At 39.4% G+C, this 18556-nt stretch overlaps 1 protein-coding gene across 12 annotated transcripts in view; it reads right to left on the reverse strand.

Annotated features, from left to right (window-relative positions):
* Nucleotides 1–18556, reverse strand: part of OTOG (otogelin) — a 208398-nt gene that overhangs the window by 163415 nt on the left and 26427 nt on the right. For 8 of the 12 annotated variants that reach the window (XM_061610232.1, XM_061610233.1, XM_061610231.1 and 5 more), the window contains 7 exons: nucleotides 17689–17822; nucleotides 13955–14061; nucleotides 12745–12854; nucleotides 12347–12472; nucleotides 10621–10729; nucleotides 9171–9217; nucleotides 7311–7456 (listed from right to left, as the gene is read on the reverse strand). In XM_061610232.1, coding sequence (XP_061466216.1) covers nucleotides 7311–7456; nucleotides 9171–9217; nucleotides 10621–10729; nucleotides 12347–12472; nucleotides 12745–12854; nucleotides 13955–14061; nucleotides 17689–17822 — 779 coding nt within the window. Of the gene's footprint in view, nucleotides 1–7310; nucleotides 7457–9170; nucleotides 9218–10620; nucleotides 10730–12346; nucleotides 12473–12744; nucleotides 12855–13954; nucleotides 14062–15098; nucleotides 15183–16339; nucleotides 16416–17184; nucleotides 17357–17688; nucleotides 17823–18556 lie in introns of those variants that run through there. The other 4 variants (XM_061610238.1, XM_061610237.1, XM_061610240.1 and 1 more) reach the window with 4 other exon arrangements.

Raw genomic sequence — 18556 nt, forward strand, 5'->3', positions numbered from 1 at the left:
GTATAGATTTTCCATACCCATTATCCTGGTCAGGTAGCCTTACCATTAGCTACTTGTTTAAGTAATATATCGCCCCTATGAATCTACCTGAGGCTCACACTTTCAACTTCCACCCTTCTATTTTGGGAAAGGTGAGCAAATAAACAGAAATCCTATACTTAAACTTGCAAGATAGAAAATCTAACAGAAAATGGGTCATTTTGCAGGATTGGAGAGGGGTGAGTTGAGATGCGAGCACATAATAGCAATGCTTCTATTTTCCCCCAAGGGGTAAAGTATTAATTAATCTTTGCTTGGAAATTTTACACCCAAAGAAATTCAGTGCCATGAGAATGTGAAAACCCAATACAACGGTAATTATATAGCAGCAAATCAAATTTCAAGATTCAGACACAGACAGAGATATGCCCTAGAAATTTTTGGAAATGACCATATCTCAAAGATAAAGCACATGCCTTGTATATAGAAGATCCTAGGCTCAATCCTTGACAACTACTGTTAAAAAAAAGATCAGGTAGGAAGTGAAAGAAAAAACTCTGCCTGAGACCCTGGACAGCCAGTCAGACTAGACAATACTGGACTACATGACAATAATATCACCAGATATAGCAGGTTTTTTTGCCATATTCAAGATGTCTAAATCAAATATGAAGACAAGCCATAAAATGTTGAGAGCAGTACTTCAATGTGATAGTAGTGTTATAGGATTGTGGGGTTGGTCTGGATCATAACTGTGAGTCCCCTCCCAGCCTATAATTCTGTGCCTGCAGAGATGAAGCATCCAGTGTTAAGTAGAAGAACCACTGAACTGGCCAAACTAGTCTCTTTCATAAGTTAACAGTTCTGGCCAAGCCAGTCTGTGAGTTAAAGAGCCTGTGGAGTTGCTGATCTACATGTGCATGGATTTGGCCAAGGGAAGATGTGTTGCCATAGGAATGAGGGTAGGCCTCCCCACCACCACCTGGCTGGGGCAGAAGGTAGATTTTGAGTTCATCTGGTGTATTAATCAGTTCATTGCTGGACCCTATACATTTACATAAGGCAATCAGGTTAGAAATGGATGCACAGAACAGAGGAGCCAGAGTGAAGCCATGATAAATTAAGATGGAGGACAATTTCATGCTATGTGTGTCATTTTTTGGTTGAAGGCTGCTTGGAATTTTAACATTGCACTTTCTGTTGTCAGAGAAGAGCTTCTGATAAGAACTTGATACAAAGATCCTGGATAGCCAAAACAATATCTAACAGAAAGAATAACAGATGTGTGATTAGCTGACACTATGCAAAAGGTCACTGCTTGGAAAATTACTGATACAAGGATCTCAGATACTCATTTTATCCCCCTCCCAGACAGATTATTATAATTCTATGCATGGACTACGCATTGATAATCGGATAAGTTTGCTGGGTGATATAAAGGGATGTATTTATGTTTCAGAAAAAAGCTTTTGGGAAGGGGGGAATTGCCTTTAGATTATTACTTCTTTTCTTGCTATCTGCTCTACCCTGCTTCTGCATGCTTTATCAAGCAGAAGGCGTCAGGTCTACCTACTCATAGGTAACTATGTCTTTCTTTAATATCCTAAGAAATTTAGAGGAAAATATAAAAGTAATGGGCTGGAGAGAATTAGGCAGAAAATATTATTTATTCTGTTAGTTCATATTTTATTGTTTTAATTAATTAGCTTATACATATATATATATATATATATATATATATATATATATATCACATCATTTTAAGATATTTTCTAAGTTACTTTAATTTGCTGTAATGTCAAAGCATTATCTTTTTTGTTTTCCATCTATCCATAATATCATTACGTTTATGCAAACATTAACAATGTAACTTTCAGTTATTGTTATTTTATTTTGTTCCATCATTTATGATTGTATTACGGCTTTCACTACAAAATCTAATTCTTGCAAACTTTATACTTTCAATAAACCAGTGTGTTCGTTTCAGTTATAATTTGCAGTTTGCGGTTTTCAGTAATAGTTTGTGTTTTCCTCCTGTGCCACTGGATTGCTGCTGAGCAAACAGAACCAGAGTAAGGAATCCAACAAACATTGATGCATAACCCAGAGTTTTGCAGTGTATGAATGGGCCTTGATTGGATCAGTTAGTTGACATCAGTTAGTTGGCAGGCCAGCTCCAGACACTCTTGGATGAGACTGATTATCTGAATCCATTTCAGTCGGGTTTCAGGCCTGCACTCCCCCGGAAGGAGCAGATTCGTAGCTTGGGGGTTCTCCTAGAACCACCTCTGTCACTTGAGGCTCAGGTAACCTCGGTGGCATGGAGTGCCTTCTACCAACTTTGGTTGCTGGCCCAGGTACGCCCCTATCCGGACAGGGATAACCTGGCTTCAGTTGTCCATGCTCTGGTAACCTCCAAGTTAGATTACTGCAATGCACTCTATGTGGGGCTGCCTTTGAAGACAGTTCAGAAACTGCAGCTAGTGCAAAATGCAGCGGCCAGAATGGTAACAGGGATCAGACGGTTCGAACATATAAAACCTATTCTGGCCCACTTGCATTGGCTGCCTGTATGTTTCCGAGCTCGATTCAAGGTGCTGGTTTTAACCTATAAAGCCTTACATGGCTTAGGACCACAATACTTGATGGAACGCCTCTCCCGACACAAACCCACCTGTACACTACGGTCAACATCAAAGGCCCTCCTCCAGGTGCCTACTCTGAGGGAAGCTGGAAGTCTGGCAACAGGGGAGAGGGCCGTCTCAGTGGTGGCCCCCAAATTATGAAATGATCTTTCTGATGAGGTGCGTCTGGCACCGTCATCTTTTTGGTGCCAGGTCAAGACTTTCCTCTTCTCCCAGGCATGTGTTTTTAAATTGTTGTTTTTTTTAAAAAGTGTTTTTAAATGTGTATATTTGTTTTTAATATTTTTAATTGTTTTGAACCACACAGAGAGCTTCAGCTATGGGGTGGTATACAAATGTAATAAATAATAATAATAATAATCTAGAACCCAATTTACATGGTGTGGAGTTGGAAGCTAGAAGACATAGACAGGCTTGCTACATCCAAAGATATGGGGCTTTGGGGAGTCCCCAAGAAACCTAATAAGGAAGCAAGATCTGTTGCAGTGTTAATGCTGAGAACCCCTCCATTTTATGCTCAGGCTGTATATATGTATTATACAGCCACGAGAGTGGCTGTATACTATAGTCAGCGGGGATTTTTCACATTCCACAATGTTAAATTGAAAATACCCCCATGCCATTCTGATGCTTCCCATAAGCTCATTTCAAAACAAAACCTTACATAACTTATAGTCCTGAACTCAGAAACGCTTGCTTAACAACCCTGTCAATTTTCATGGTGATACACAAAACAGTCAGAGAGAATAGACAGTTCAAAGTGTAAAAAGAGAGAGAAAAACCTCAGAGCCCTTTTGGACTTTTTCTCTGAGAGTTATAATCTGTTGAAATTCATTAAAAATCAGCCATGTTCACAGAGTACCTGTAATCCTAATACTGACGTTGCCCCATACTCTGGCCTTCATCTGCTGCAGTTTAAAAGTTTAAAAAATGCCTGGCTGATTTTTAATTAATTTAAGAAATTTTGGCTGGGACCCAATGATAGCGCGGAGCATGCTCAGTAAGAACCAACTGTCAGAGTTCTAAAAGCCTCACAGCTGCTGGGCTTGGCTAATAAGAGGGCCACATCCACACCAGACTTTGATTTCATGTGAGACAGTCAAGGCTTCCCTCAAAGAATCCTGGGAAGTGTAGTTTGTGAAGGGTGCTAAGAGACTCCTATTCCCCTGAGAGAATGGTTTAACAGTCAGCCACTCTGATTGAAGGTCTGTGAGGGGAACAGGGCGTCTCCTAGCAACTCTCAGCACCCTTCACTAACTACACTTCCCAGGATTCTTTGAGAGAAGCCATGATTGGCTTTGAGCCATGGCTTTGAGAGAAGCCATGATAAATTCTTTTAAATTGTTTTTAAAAGATGTGTTTTTAAATTTGTATATTTGTTTTCAATGTTTTTAGTTATTGTAAACCGCCCAGAGAGCTTCGGCTATGGGGCGGTATATAAATACACTAAATAAATAGATAAATAAATAATGATTGTCCAAAGTGTAATAGAGGCCTGGTGTGGATGTGGCCAGGGACAGCTTTGTTTTAAATTTGGGTGGGAGGTGGGGTTGCCAGGTTCAGGGCCTGAGACTGATCCTGTATCTTTAGGAGAAGAGAAAGTCAGCCAATTGCAGGTGTTCTTGCAACACTGTAATGTGAAAAACCACAAGGTAGAATTGTCCCTTCCCCCTGCCCAACTTTGAAAGATACAGAAGACGTCTTGGTTGGCAGGCCCACCCTGGTCAGTTTTACCTACCCTAATCATGATTGCATAGGAGTATATCCGATTCAACTCAATAATCATACAAATGATCAGACCTGCCTTTTCCCTCCTTCCCCTTTCCTCTCCCTTTCTCCTCCCCTCTTCCTTCTTCCGCCTTCCTTGCCCACTCCAGCCCTCCCCCCCCGGTCAGTTTTACCTATCCTAAGCATGATTGCACGGGAGTAAATCCCACTGAACTCAATAAACATGCAAATGATCACATCTGTCCTTCTTCTCCCCTCCCCCTCCTGCCTGCTCCCATCCCAGTCCTCCCCTCTGCCTTTCCACCCCTCCCTCCTCCCCCTCCTCCCTTCCCCATCCCCTGTGGTCAGTTTCACCTATCCTAAGCATGATTGCCTGGTGTGTGTGTGTGTAAATCCCACTTAACTCAATAAGCATGCAAATAATCAATCCATTCTCAGCAAACTTGCACAGGATCCCATTTCTTACTTCCTAGATTAAAAAGCAGAGAAATTCACTAATAGGCAAAAAACCTTGTGGTTTAAGAATGTACCTATAGCCCACAGATATTTCTACCAAACTTTAAAAAGCAGGGAAATTGGGCAGCTATAGTGAATGCACCAGGGGAGCAGGAGACCTGCACTCCTCTCTGAGATATTGTACTACGAAGTTGTCAAAATGTGTGTGTGTGTGTGTGTGTGTGTGTGTGTGTGTGTGTGTGTGTGTGTGTGAGTGTGTGTGTGTGTGTGTGTGTGTGTGAGTGAGAGAGAGAGAGAGAGAGAGAGAGAGAGAGAGAGAGAGAGAGAGAGAGAGAGAGAGAGAGAGAATCTGCTTTAATATGGTAGAGCTGTGATATTTTAATGAGGATTTCTCAGCATCTTTGCAGAAATTCAAAGCTCAGGGAAAAATAAGATTCTAAAATAATTTAGGCTAACTTCAAATAAAAAATCAATCATATTTTCTTATTTCATATTGTAGAGTTTCTGCATAAGACAGTTTAAACAGTTGTTCTCAACAGTAACCAGCATTTGAGTTTACAGTTTACTGCAGCTTTCACAACTTCATCCATAAAGTAGATATTGTTAAAAGCATGGTATAACTTAATCGATCTCTGTTAGTCACTGCCTTGTGCCTTGGTTGTCACTTCAGTTTTTAGCTAGACTCTATTTGACCAACAACTTAGGAAAATAAGATAATACTCCCAAAGTGGTGATATGCAGGTTTTATTGGATTATAGTGTATGTGAACAACTATGGTATGAACAGCTATGGACTCAATGCAGCGCTTGGGAAGATTATATGCCATTCTATGAAGGCACTTTGATCCAAACAATGAACAATGTATCCTTTGTTGGACTTGGAATCATCTGGGAGACTAGCTGAACATAGAGGGAAAGCATATTATTATATTACCATATTATTAAAACATATTACTTAAGTCAAAGGTAGCCAACATGGTGCCCTCCATATGTTGCCGGACTGTAACTCCCATAATTCCTGCTAGGTGGGGCTGATTGTGACAACATCCAGAGGGCACCACACTGGCTATCCATGACTTCAATACAAGACTATAGCTCTGAGAGAGTCTACATAAAAAGCCAGTGTTATCAGAACCCGCAAATGAAGATAAAGATAGCAGAGGATTCTTTCTAAAAAAAGAAGGAGTGAAAGAATTTACCAGGTGAAATAATTCCAGTGTTCTCTTGGCAAAAGGTTTCATCCTTGCATTACTGACTATTTCTTTACATAATAGGAACATAGGAAGCTGCCTTATATTGACTCAGACCACTGGTCCATATAACTAAGCACCGCCCACACTGAATGGCAACAGCTCTTCAGGATTTTCAGAGAGGTGACATGCCCAATCCTACTTGGAGATGCCAGGGATTGAACCTGGAACCTTATCTCCTATTACAACAACACAGACATCATTAGGAAACCAACTCCAGCATCTGACACCACACTTTCTGGGGAATAGACAAGGATTGTACCTACTGAATGGAACTGGCTTGAGATTTATATTGTCATCTGTTATTTGAACTAATAAACCTCAATTTTCTGTATTTATGATAAGTAAAAAACTTGGCACCATTCACACAGAAATTAAAATTCCCTGCAACCAACAGCTTTGAAGAGAGGCCTCCAGTCTCAGGACCCATATGTAACTGGTGGTTTGCTAACAGAGCCACCTAAGAATTGAATTGAATTGAAACTTTATTTTTACCCCTCCCTTTTTCCAAACTGGAACTCAGGGCGGCTTACAAATAAAACTACATGAGAATTACCTTGCTGGATCAGACAAAGGCCCATCTACTCCAGCATTTAATTTTCATTAGCATCCAGTCCTCCTGCTATCTATATTATAGCAGAGGTTAAGTGCCACCCAGGAGTCCCCTTCACAACAGAGTGCCGTGACTTAGTGGCAGGGCATATGTTTTACATACAAAAGATCCTAGGTACCTCCAGGTAAAGCTAGGAGAAACCCTGTCTGAAGCCTCAGAGAGGTGTTGCCAATCAGTTGAGACAATACTAAGGTAGATGGACCAATGGTCTGACTCAGTATAAGGCAGGTTCCTATGCTCCACAGCAGCTTCACAGGAGAATCAATCACCATCAATGCATAAAATATAGAAATGAGAAAGTACATGTGCTTTTGCTATCCATATTTTGCCACTGGATATACAGAGGCAGTTAGCTTTTTAAGATTGTGGAAAATATATGCACAGTAATTTCTTATAACACAGATGCACATAAAATGAAAGAACCTTCTATATCCAAGGCACTAAGCTATGTCCCCACCCCAAAGAAATTAGGATTGGATGCAAAGGTTCCCTTCCATGAATGAAAGGAATCCTTCTGTGAATGACTCCTTTCATTCACAGAAGGGAACCTTATAAATTAGGGCCAAATTTCATCTTTTTGATAACACAAATTAAGTACTCCCACTACAAGCAGCCAACACATTTATTTTTACAGTCTTACCTGTCCACAATGAGCATTTTGCAGAGTCACAGCAAATTTGCCAGAGGTGAGGCTTTTTGCCAGAATATACTGGCACGTAGCTTGAAAACTATACTTGCGTCCATCAAATGTCATGAAGTGAATATCTCCTGAGACTGAACATTCAGCTAACAAAAAGGGATAAAGTCTTTCAATATCCTCCCAAAATATTATATGTATCTTATTAACACTGAATGATATTAAAGCTGCAATAGCGATCAAAAAACCTGAATGAATGATTGACTATAATTTGCATTTATATGCTGCTTTCCAGGCTACGACCTTTCAAAGTGGATTACAACATTTGAAACAGTCCAGTCTCAATAAAGATTTATATAGTTCAAAGCATTAGGAAAATATGCTTCTGATACATTCATACAAAATATATGGCTGTGGTCAAGTCCCATGATACGGGCTTTACTAGTTTTGGCATGCACATCCCTGCCTCAGCCTATGTTAAACACAGGTGACATGCAAAAGGCTGTTTCCAAATACTATATGAATGTGCCTTTAAACATATATATTCAGTAGTTGTATAATGTATTTAATTTATGTAATTTATAGAACCCTGGTAATTCACTCATCTATGGATTTGCCTTCATTTCTTCCAATACAAACACTTTGATCCATCCCAGATGATGTGGCTTTCACACAAGGAATGCACAAAGATTTACAATTTGTTGAAGCAATTCCCTTTTTTTTTTGTCCCGGCAAGTGTTTTCTGCTTTTGGAATGGGGGGGATGAAAATTACATACCACTAAAAACTCTGAATTGGTTTTCTGAGAAATTCCATTACTCTATTCTGCAAGTTTATCCATAGAGTTTGAGATGCAGTGATGAATTGGCTAATATCCATGACATCACAAGTAGCAGTAACACAACTCTTCCCCTAAGGCTCAGGGTTATTTCTATGCACTTTAAAAAAAGAATTTTAAATCATTTTTAGGCTTATACACGCTGGTACTCATGAATACACATCTATGTGATTGGTGTGTCTTTTGGATTAGGGTCATCTTGTATTTTATGACTTCGTATTTTAATGAACTGAATAGACTGAATGATTATTGAGGCAGTATGCCTGGTGGGGTGTGGGTGAATATAGTAATATCTAGTCTACTTTTCAGTTGCTGTTTTGTTAGAATGGTTTTATAGAATATAATTACTTATTATTTTATTGTTGATTTATTAAAGATACTATATGGCTTGGTAGGATCACCTTTTTTTGTCCCAGGCATTGTAACTATGTTTTGTGCTGTAACTGTGATATTCTATTATATATGTATTGCTGTTGTTGTTGCTTATTGTTTCACTTGAATAGAAAGTGGCATAGAAATACAATCAATCAACATTGGCAAATTTTAGGAAATGGCCCTAAACATATGGTAATGGTGATCTATATGCCTTCATAATTACAAGGATGAAACCTTAAGCATAACTCTTCAGAAAGTAGACTATTAATGCTTAGGACTGATATGTCAAAGATACTGTAGATCTACTGAGAGTCACTGAATATAAAACAGGGCTATCACTTACTGAAATAATACCATAGATAACAACTAGATGAAATCTGTATTATCTGACTTAAACTGTGTTTGATCTATTTTTTTAAAGTATACTTTCCTACAAAGTGATGTACAATAAAAATCATAATATAAAATTAATTGCAAGAAAAATGCTTAAAAGCCAAGCAGGCATATTTACAAGAAATGCAGCTGATGGAAACAGATGGGGGGGGGACAGAGAATAAATACCAAAGGCCGTTGAAACAAAACATTTTGTGAAATATCTACAGCGCTTAATAAAAAAGGGTGCATGAATGGAATATCTAAAGATTGACATACCTGGACAGGTAAAATTTGTGCAAATCCATTTTCCTCCAGTGCATGTACTGAAATAGAAAAAAAAATGTTTTAAGGCTATTAACATGGCCCTTACATGGCAATTGGAAGTAGCAGTTGTAGAATAGCAAAGGAAACCATGTAGCATAAATCTTAATGAAAGGCAGAAGTCACGTCTGAGCCCAGCATTCTAACAAATTAAGCCACTAATCTCAGAATACAAGATACCCCAGGGGAACACGAAGGGAAATGAATGGACATCTCCATGTTTATGAAAGTTTGGTGGTTAAAGTTTTGAATAGGTTGTGCCACAAAGCCTCAGATTAAAAAACTCAGGAAATCTCTCCTAGAAATTATGCAATCATCCCCCCCCCATCTTGTGAGGCCTATCAAGGCTATTACGATCTGCTGATTACAAGTAGAGCATCCTCCTCACAGTTATGTCAACACTTGTTAAAAGAATCAAGCACAGATACAATGGTGGGAGGGAAGAAAGCTTAAGATACTCTTGAAATGTGAAACTATTAACTTTCAAACATCAAAGGCACACCAAAACATTGGTCATCATATTTAGTATACAAAACCATTAAAACTGTTTCACAAATATACAAAGTTATGTTAATGATGGTACAATTGTGCTTCTTGTTGGAAAAGGAACATTTATAGTGTCACTCTAATAACGTTAAGAGCCTTTTTTTCCCCAGACTCAGAACTTTTCTACAAGTTTGGAAAAAAATGATTTCCCATATCACTGAACATAGTTTTCATTGTACACCACTACTCTGCATTGTTTATTGTCTTTAAGGACTTCCAGATCTATGTATATGAGCTTGTAAGGTTTGCCAGATCCATGTACACGCTCTTATACATGGAACAAGAATAGATTTAATACTACTTTGAGAGTATGGCAAAGCTGAAACTTCCTAAGGCCATGGAGTCCTGCCTAAAGTTTCCAGGAGGACAGTCCCTAACTTAGGGAGCGTCACATTTTCCAAGCCCCTTTGATTTTAACAATTCTGACTGATGTTTGTGTATTTTTATGAAGAGAAACAATTCCACACTCCTTAATGTATTTATATTTTTAGTACCCTGCAGGGAACTTACAATGGGGATTAAAAAAATAATCACGTAATGACTGCCTTCATGCACATTTTCCAGAAGTCACTACTTTGAAAATTAGACATGTGAGATCGTATTTATCTTTAGGTGTTCCAATCACAAATACAAATGAATACCTAGCCCTAGATCATTTTATCTGCTGTGAATGAGCTTTACTCATCATGACAACAGCAATATGCATCAGTGGGAGGAAAAGAAGCTGCTGATAAGACATTTGGAAACCTCCTACTCTACAAAGGTACAATTTTTATAAAAGTACAGGGTTATATGTTGCACAATATGTTGGGGAATACTTATGTTATTAAAGGGAACAAATATTCAGAACGTTACTAACCAGTTGTTGCATTCTTCATGAATCACAGCACCAGTTCTGTGGATAGTTCCATGGTAATCACAAGGGCATTCTGTAGGCCTTACACATAATTTGTTTTCATAAATAAGTCCTAAAGTGGATAGTCAATAATAAATTGACAAAATTAAAATCATGTGCTTTGAAAACTATCATTCCAAATTCCTTTAACTATCTGGTACTTATATCAAGAAAATGAGGCTGTGATAAGTTATACTGAAGGTGATTGTGCGTGTTTTCATTGAATCCAATACTTTAAAGTTTAATGACATGATAAAAAAGCAAAACAGAAAATAATGATGTATTATGAAACAGTTAAAGGTTGCTTTTCTTTATGGTAAAACTTATAAAGAGTTGCAGCCTAATACCAATAATATTTTCTCAGAACTCCCTTTGATTTCATGGGACATACTATCAAATCAATACAGGGCATACTATCAAGCCAATGCACTTTGCCTTGTAGCCTAACACTGTTTCTCAGACATCCCATCAAGTTATTGGGAGTAAGCCCTACACAAGAGTGCACAGGACTGCAACATTAATATTTTAATTAACTATGATATTATTTCTTACATGTATTTATATATGAGATATTAACTGGATCCCATAAATGAAATTAGTTTTCTTTTCTTCTCTACATACTGAAAAAACACAAACGCTCCTTGTTTTCCACAACTTTCCTCATCCAACAAATATACAGCAGTACAAAACAGCTCTACTATATTATCTGTTGTGAGCCCTGCTGGAGGGGGGTGGGCTTATGAGAATGAAGTGGAGGAGGAGGAGGACTTAGAGTGGGTTGGTCAAGCCAGTGAAAGGCCAAGTGAGGAGTTGGACTCGGAAGGCACCCCAGCTCTGGACTCTGACAGTTCAACCTCAGCAGCTCCAGATATCCCTGTGGAGAATCAGCCAGTTGTTTCCCAGCCTCACGGTTCCTCTCTCCCTGTGCCCATGTTGCCCGCAAGCAGCCCTCCTTCCTCTCTGAGGGGGAAGATGGAACAGTGATGGGGGCTCCGCCTTCGCCTCAGGCCAAGAGGTGAATGCAGTGGGAAATTCAACAGACACAGTTGAGGCGGAGTCTTTGCTAGCGCGTGTGCTCCCAACAGAGACAGTTAGAACACACAAGTAAGGTGCCCACCCAGCCTTACTTTAGCCGACTGAGTGGGGGCAGTAGTTGCTGAGTCAATGTCTTAGTGCAGCAAAGTTGTGCCTAGTTAGACCTAGAGAGATGCTGAGTTCTGAGTAAGCCATAGCTAGATTCGTGAAATGCACTGAATTGAAACTTTCTCTTACTACAATAAAAGAAAAAACCACAGCCATGTCTGAGTTGGGGCAGGACATTATCCAGCAATATTAAGCAGCACCACAGTAGTTTAATCACCTGAGATGATCTGCAACTGGCTAATTGATCCAGGACCCTAACAACTTAATTTATTCAAGTTAGGATCTATTTCAAATGCTGGCTGCAACACTAATGGGAAGAAGATCAAGGGAAGCTCTGAACCTACCACAATTCAAATTGCTACCATATTACTGGGCATTGTCTCCAGTCTAAATCCATCTTCCCCTAAGTGAGTTACAGGATTGGGTTTGGTGACACACTTCTAGAGTGTGGCTCTGATTACTGTCTCCTGTAGATTGCAAGAAGGCCAAAACAATATCCTGAAAGACCACAGCTTCTAACAAATTTCCACACCAAAAACAACATTACCATCTGGACAATAGCATCCATCAACACAGGGCAGTTCACTGTCAACACAATGAGTTTTTTGCTGACATGAAACTGGGCAACAGTCAATGCATTCATTGTAGACAAGATGCTCTTCACATTTAACAACTGAAAAACAGAAGAGATGAAGAATGTTAAGTGATTTATGCTGATGCTTCCTGGAGAAAACTGATGCTACTTTAACTTTAATTAAGCATCTGATGAAACTGCCTCCATGCAAAAGGTTATACTGGTTAGCCTTAAAATTTGAATTTGCATACAATAGTCGATTAAGATACAATGGTTAAAAAAGAGAAAACCAAGATTTGCAGAGAAAGGATTAAACAATATGCAGAATATTTTGACAGCAGATGGTATTCTGAAACTTTATCATTGCATACCACATTCCTGAAACCGTGCCCGCCACTCATGGAGAGGTTTTCCTGCTTGAGCACAAGTCCTTGCATATTCGGTTAATGCCCGACACCAAGTCGCATTATCAGCTGCAGACCTTAAGAAACATTAAAATTGACATAACCTTATTTTCATTGTTCTAACGCAAATATTCAAGCAAAGCTTCATATATGTCACTAAAATGTTTGTTGTTTCAGTTCCTCCATCAAATCATGAATTTACTCTAAAAATATTTTATTTAAAAAATATAATAGAAATACCGTAATCATTACTGACAGAAGAAGACCTTAGAACAAAGAGGAGACATGGCTTTCTCATTTCTGTTCCAGTATCTTTCCTGAACTGCTTTTTTAAATAATTTTAATTATATCCACAGTTCTACAAAAGCTGCATTTAGACATAATGCTAAACCACAGTTTAGCATTACAGTAATGCGCCTCAAGCTCATGTTCTCTCCCAATCCCCTCCCTTCCTCCAGCGCAGCAGTGAAGAGGAATTTGAGAGCTTTTGTTTGCATTTTAGATTATCTACAGCTTGTCACATCTTCTGAACCTGGACAAACTGTGCCTAATCTTATCTATATATTGTTCAAACTATGAAGCTGGCTTGTTTTAACGAATCATAATTAAAATTAACCACACTTTAGAATTCAGACAACACATAAAACTGTGCTAAAACAGAAGTGAAAGCTTTCAACCTCTTGGAGGGCAAAATATCTGTGAGCCCAAGGCATGACAACATTTGTTGTCAAAACACTAAACCATGGTTTAGTATTATGCCCTGATGCAGCCATACTATGCTGTTGATAAGATTTCAATTTACATTTAATGTTTAAATCAAATATTTGGATTTGACTCTGCTGTCACTCATTCTTTAATCACTAGAAGCACTACCACAAAAGACAGTCAAGAACACTGAGAAGCAAGCCATAAGAGATGTATTTAATATCTGCAGACAACATAGTGGCCAGAATCTAAATTCCCCATTCCCACAGCTACCACAGTCCCTTATGCATATTAAAAAGCTGCTCCTGAAGATAATGAGACTGCGTGGAATGGCATTTAAAGCATGAAGGGTGGCAACTGAAAGGAGAAAAGCAGCACAGTCCATACCAAGAAGTGCTTTAAGTGCATGCATGTGCCTCTTAGGATCCCAGCTACTGACTGCTAATTCTGGACTTCAAAACAGGACACTTACATACACAGGTCATTTGTGCAACTGGCCATGAAAGGAAATGGGCTCACAAATTCATGACACACTCTGAAGGGGGGCCAGAGCAGCATGCTGCATAGCGTGTACGTCCTCTGAAAATATAAAGAATTAATGTAAAGAAAATGGCTTTTAACATACCAAAAGAATCAACAAAAATAGTATAAAACTAGATCATCTGATAAAGTTAAACATCCAACCTTTCAAATCTGAATCAATCATCTATGAGCAATGCCCCTAGAAAGACTGCCAAGGATGCAAAGATGTTATTGCATGAGTGTAAAGCTTGCAGATTGATTTTTTATTATTTCCACATCATGCTGCACTCATGACACATGCCATTCTGTGCCAGAACATCCACTTGACCCTTGGGAGTGGATTTTCAGGAAGCTGCAGGTGGTTGTAGAGGAAGAGGCATGAAAGCCATGGTCCATGAATGGAGTACCACTACCATTTCATTTATGGAACAAAAGCTTGGAACCAAGTCGGTGTATTTTAACTGCTGATAGGTTTAGTTGAAGAGGCAGCATCTGAATTCATATTTTATCTAGCATGTGAATTGTTTATGTTTTAGGTTTTAAATGAAGTATATCAAATTTAACAGAGATGCATAATTAAACATATGCACATTACAGCTACATAATCTACATAGGTTGATATTACATTTTATTTAAATTAGCACTGATAAATCCCCCCCCTGGGAACACTAACGAACTAGTTTTCCTGTTCTCATCCCTATGCAGGAAATATAAAGCAACGTTTGTCTGGGAAATGTTTTCTGATAAAAAACTGAAATATAGCAGCCAAAACTATAATCAGTTTTTTCTTTGTTGTTCTAGTCAGTTGCCTATGGAGACAAAAGCTCTTTCACAGATTTTAATACAAGTGAGGAAGAATTATCTGATTAAATTCTGGCACTAGGTATCACAGGAATCCACTGGCTGGCTGCAGGCTTTGAATGCTAAAATAAGAAACTCTAAAGAATAAAATTAAAGAATGAAATAAAAGGAGGAATTAAAAATAGCTCAAGCTTGATAAGAAATCTACTTCATCTGCTAACCTTAAGCTTTCATCTAAAAAAGTCCCATATTTTCCACATATTTTGAGGTAAAGAATTACATCAGAGAGTAACCTGAATGCAGGAGGCAGAAATCTCAGATCAGCCCTTGAAAAATACCGCAGCAGTGTGGTTGCCTTCCACCCACATGGTTCCTCAAAACACTATGTTTGTTCTGAAAGTAATGCACCTCAGGTCAACAGAGGTATATAACAATCACATAACAATGGGTGACTGCTTCTTTAGCAGTTAGCATGACGCTGCAGTTTCCTGCCAATTAACTGAATGTGCAGATGAGCCTGGGCAAGTACAGGGGAAAGCAATTTATGCCCATTTTTATAAAGGGCTCAGAACAGGGCCGGCTCCAGGTTTCTGGGGGCCCTTTGTCATAGGGTATCAGCAGGGCCTTGACCGCTCCCTTTCCTCCTCAAACCACATTCCTCCTCCCTTGTGACCCTATGCCTTTCAAAGAAAACAAATCTGTGCCAATATTGCAACCTCCTTTTATAAAATAAAAATACAAACTTTTGATTTATTTTAAATTGTTAGGGTGAATTTACCTATTTTGTAGACCTCAGCTCCTAATAATTTATTCTGGTTTACCATGTTAATGATAGGCAGATTATATGAATAGTTATATCAGAGCCTGGGACCTTCCGCAAAATGTACTGAGAAATAATTCCCATTTTTCGTTGTTCCTGTTGGCTTCTCTACTTTAATGTTTTCACAGACAAAAAAGGTATGTGTGTGTGGGGGGGGGTGTTGAAGCCATCCTTTCCTGTCATTTGCAAAGATCTTTGAAAAAAGCATGTCAAATAAACATTTCAATTCTCCACCAGGATTTTCTACTCACACAGAAAGCTGCCTTATACTGAGTCAGATCATTGGTCCATCTAGCCCAGTACTGCCTATACTGACTAGCAACTGCCTATACTGACTAGCAACAGCTCTCCAGAGTTTCAGGCAGGAGTCTTTCCCAGAAGGTCTCTCAGGTTCAGTCCCGGATGCCACCTCTCCTACCTGGAGATGCCATTGGGGACTGAACCTGAGGGACCTTATGCATGCAAGGCAGATACTGCAATGGCCCTTCTTCTACACTCACGTCATACTCAAATGTGCTGAGATATTAGGAGGCATTCTAGAATTAATCTTAGAACCCCTTATTGCCACGTGGCACTGTTATATCAGAGCACCAGGGCAAGTCAAGGGCAGAACAGTAGATGAAAGGCTGCCCTTTTAAGCAAATACTATTTTTAAAAAGTTAAAATTCAATTTCTCCAAAAAAAGGCATTCACAAAAATTCAGCAACAACTCACCTACATGTTTAGAAGTGTGTATAGTGTACAAAAGTGACACTAAAGGATATCTCCACATCAAAGGATTTATATGCAGAGAAGCCTTCAGATAGTGTAGACCTATAAACGCAGATGCAACACAATACTCCAGCATGCCTCAGTCCACCAGAAACCCTCATAAAAATGTCTAATAAGAGGAATCACCTTTGATGTTAAGTGCAAAATAAACACACAGCACTGGTGGAGATTTAATGCTAGTAGTACTAGTAATATAGCACTTTGTATGAAGGACTGAAAAATAGGGGTTTTCGCTGAACATGCTGTGTTACCACCAAGCATCATAAATGTACAAGTTTCCAAATTAAAGAGATGCATGATAACTGGAACCTCCTGCCGGACCTGGTTTCGAATCCCTGCTCAGCCATGAAGCTTGCTTGGTGGCCTTCGCCCAGTAACTGTCTCTCAATCTAACCTATCTCACAAGGGTGTTGAGAGGATAAAATGAGGAGGGGAAGAACCATCTTTGAGCTCCTTATAGAAAAAGCAAGATAGCAATGAAAATAATAATAGGAGCTTCCCAGCTACAACTGGGGGGGGGGGGAGAGAGAGAGGGAATTCATATACAAAAGCCCCAGGACAGACATAAACAATGGAAGCTTGCCTGTAAAAGGAGGAAACTCTTAACACTCTCTCTCTGATCAGTGGGGCAAATGGAATGAGGGAGTGGGGAGGCAATAATTACTATGTAATTAAGGCTGCAATCCAATGCATTTGCCTGGGAGTAGGTCCCACTGAACCCAGTGGAGCTTACTTCTGAGTAGACATTATTGGATTGCAGCCTAAGAAAACCAGGAAAGCCTTCTTACCTTTCTTCCAAGCACCTCAGCCCACTCTAAGGCTGCAATTCTAACTACATTTACCTGGGAGAAAGCCCTTCTGAATTCAACAGATTACTTCTGAGCAATTAGGATAGACATAGTTAGGCTCTTTTTCAGCGCCTTCCTCCCCTAAGCATTGCCTCACTTCCGCTGCTACAGGCCAGTAAGCTCTACCCCTCCTCCCATGCCTGAAACTCAGGACAGGTGAGGCAGCTCCTTAACAAGCATCCTGGAGCTTCTCTTCCCCGGCAGCAGCACAGCTGAGCAGGACAGACTCTGTTGCTGTAGAGCTGGTGGGGCTGGCATGCACTGCCACCCACTGATTCCGTCCTCTGCTGCTGGTTTGCGCTTATCCCGGTAAGGCCCCCTGGGGCCCTGTGTGCGATCATGGGTCCTTGGGCCAGTGCCCTACCTGGCAGTGTGCTAGCACCAGGCCTGGCTCAGAATGCTGTCTTTATGAAGTTAATGTCTTACATTAATTATCATGCCTACCTGTAAAAATGCTTGACTTTGAGTCAGACAGGGGGGCTCATAGTTAAATGAGGTATCCCAGGAGAGGATATTCTCCTGGGGTGGATTTTCTCTCCAGCTTTCTACAAACTCTTCAATGTCATCAGTAAGTTTTCCTGGAGAAAAGTGCACAAGTGCATAAATGCAAGAAATTCACTTTATTATTAATTGTATTTCTTCAGTATCATCCAATCTATGGAAGTGCTAAGGTTGCTCCTGTGAATGCTGAATCCTAATCATTAGCCAGTTACCCAGCCACTCACACTAGGCCAATTCTTATATAAATCTTATATTTTGTACTCAGGTAAAAATTGTATAAAGATATTGGTGTACAACATACACACTTAGCACACTAAAGGAAAACAAATATGTAGAAATCATAACACATAACAAGCACAAGACGGGAGTCTGAACCTTCTGCTCATAACAGTTTATAGATGAAAGGAGCTATTTAATAGGCACTCCCTCCCCCCAACCAATGAGTTAAATTCACAGCTTTCCTTTCTTAAAAAAGCAAGTCTACAGATGTTGTGGAATCTGAGATAAGAGGCAAAATGCACAGTCGCTATGTTTTTCCATTTGTTTTCCTTCCGGAAGGAAAGGCGAGATATAAGTTTAACAAACAAACATGCTAGCTAGCCGGCTCCCACCTTTCAGTGTTTTTAGCCAATGAATGAAGTCATAGCAACGAATAGCTGACATTTAGGAAAGCCAAACTAGCCAATTAGACAAAAAGAGAGACAGAGTGAAACATTCATTGTTTAAAGAAGGAGTGTCCTGGTTTATTTTTAAGCAATTGTATTATTCTTCCTTGGTGGTGAAGTGATTGCTGCTCCATATAAAACAATTC

This window comes from Rhineura floridana, chromosome 2 (genome assembly GCF_030035675.1).
Source record: "Rhineura floridana isolate rRhiFlo1 chromosome 2, rRhiFlo1.hap2, whole genome shotgun sequence".
Lineage (NCBI taxonomy): Eukaryota > Metazoa > Chordata > Lepidosauria > Squamata > Rhineuridae > Rhineura > Rhineura floridana.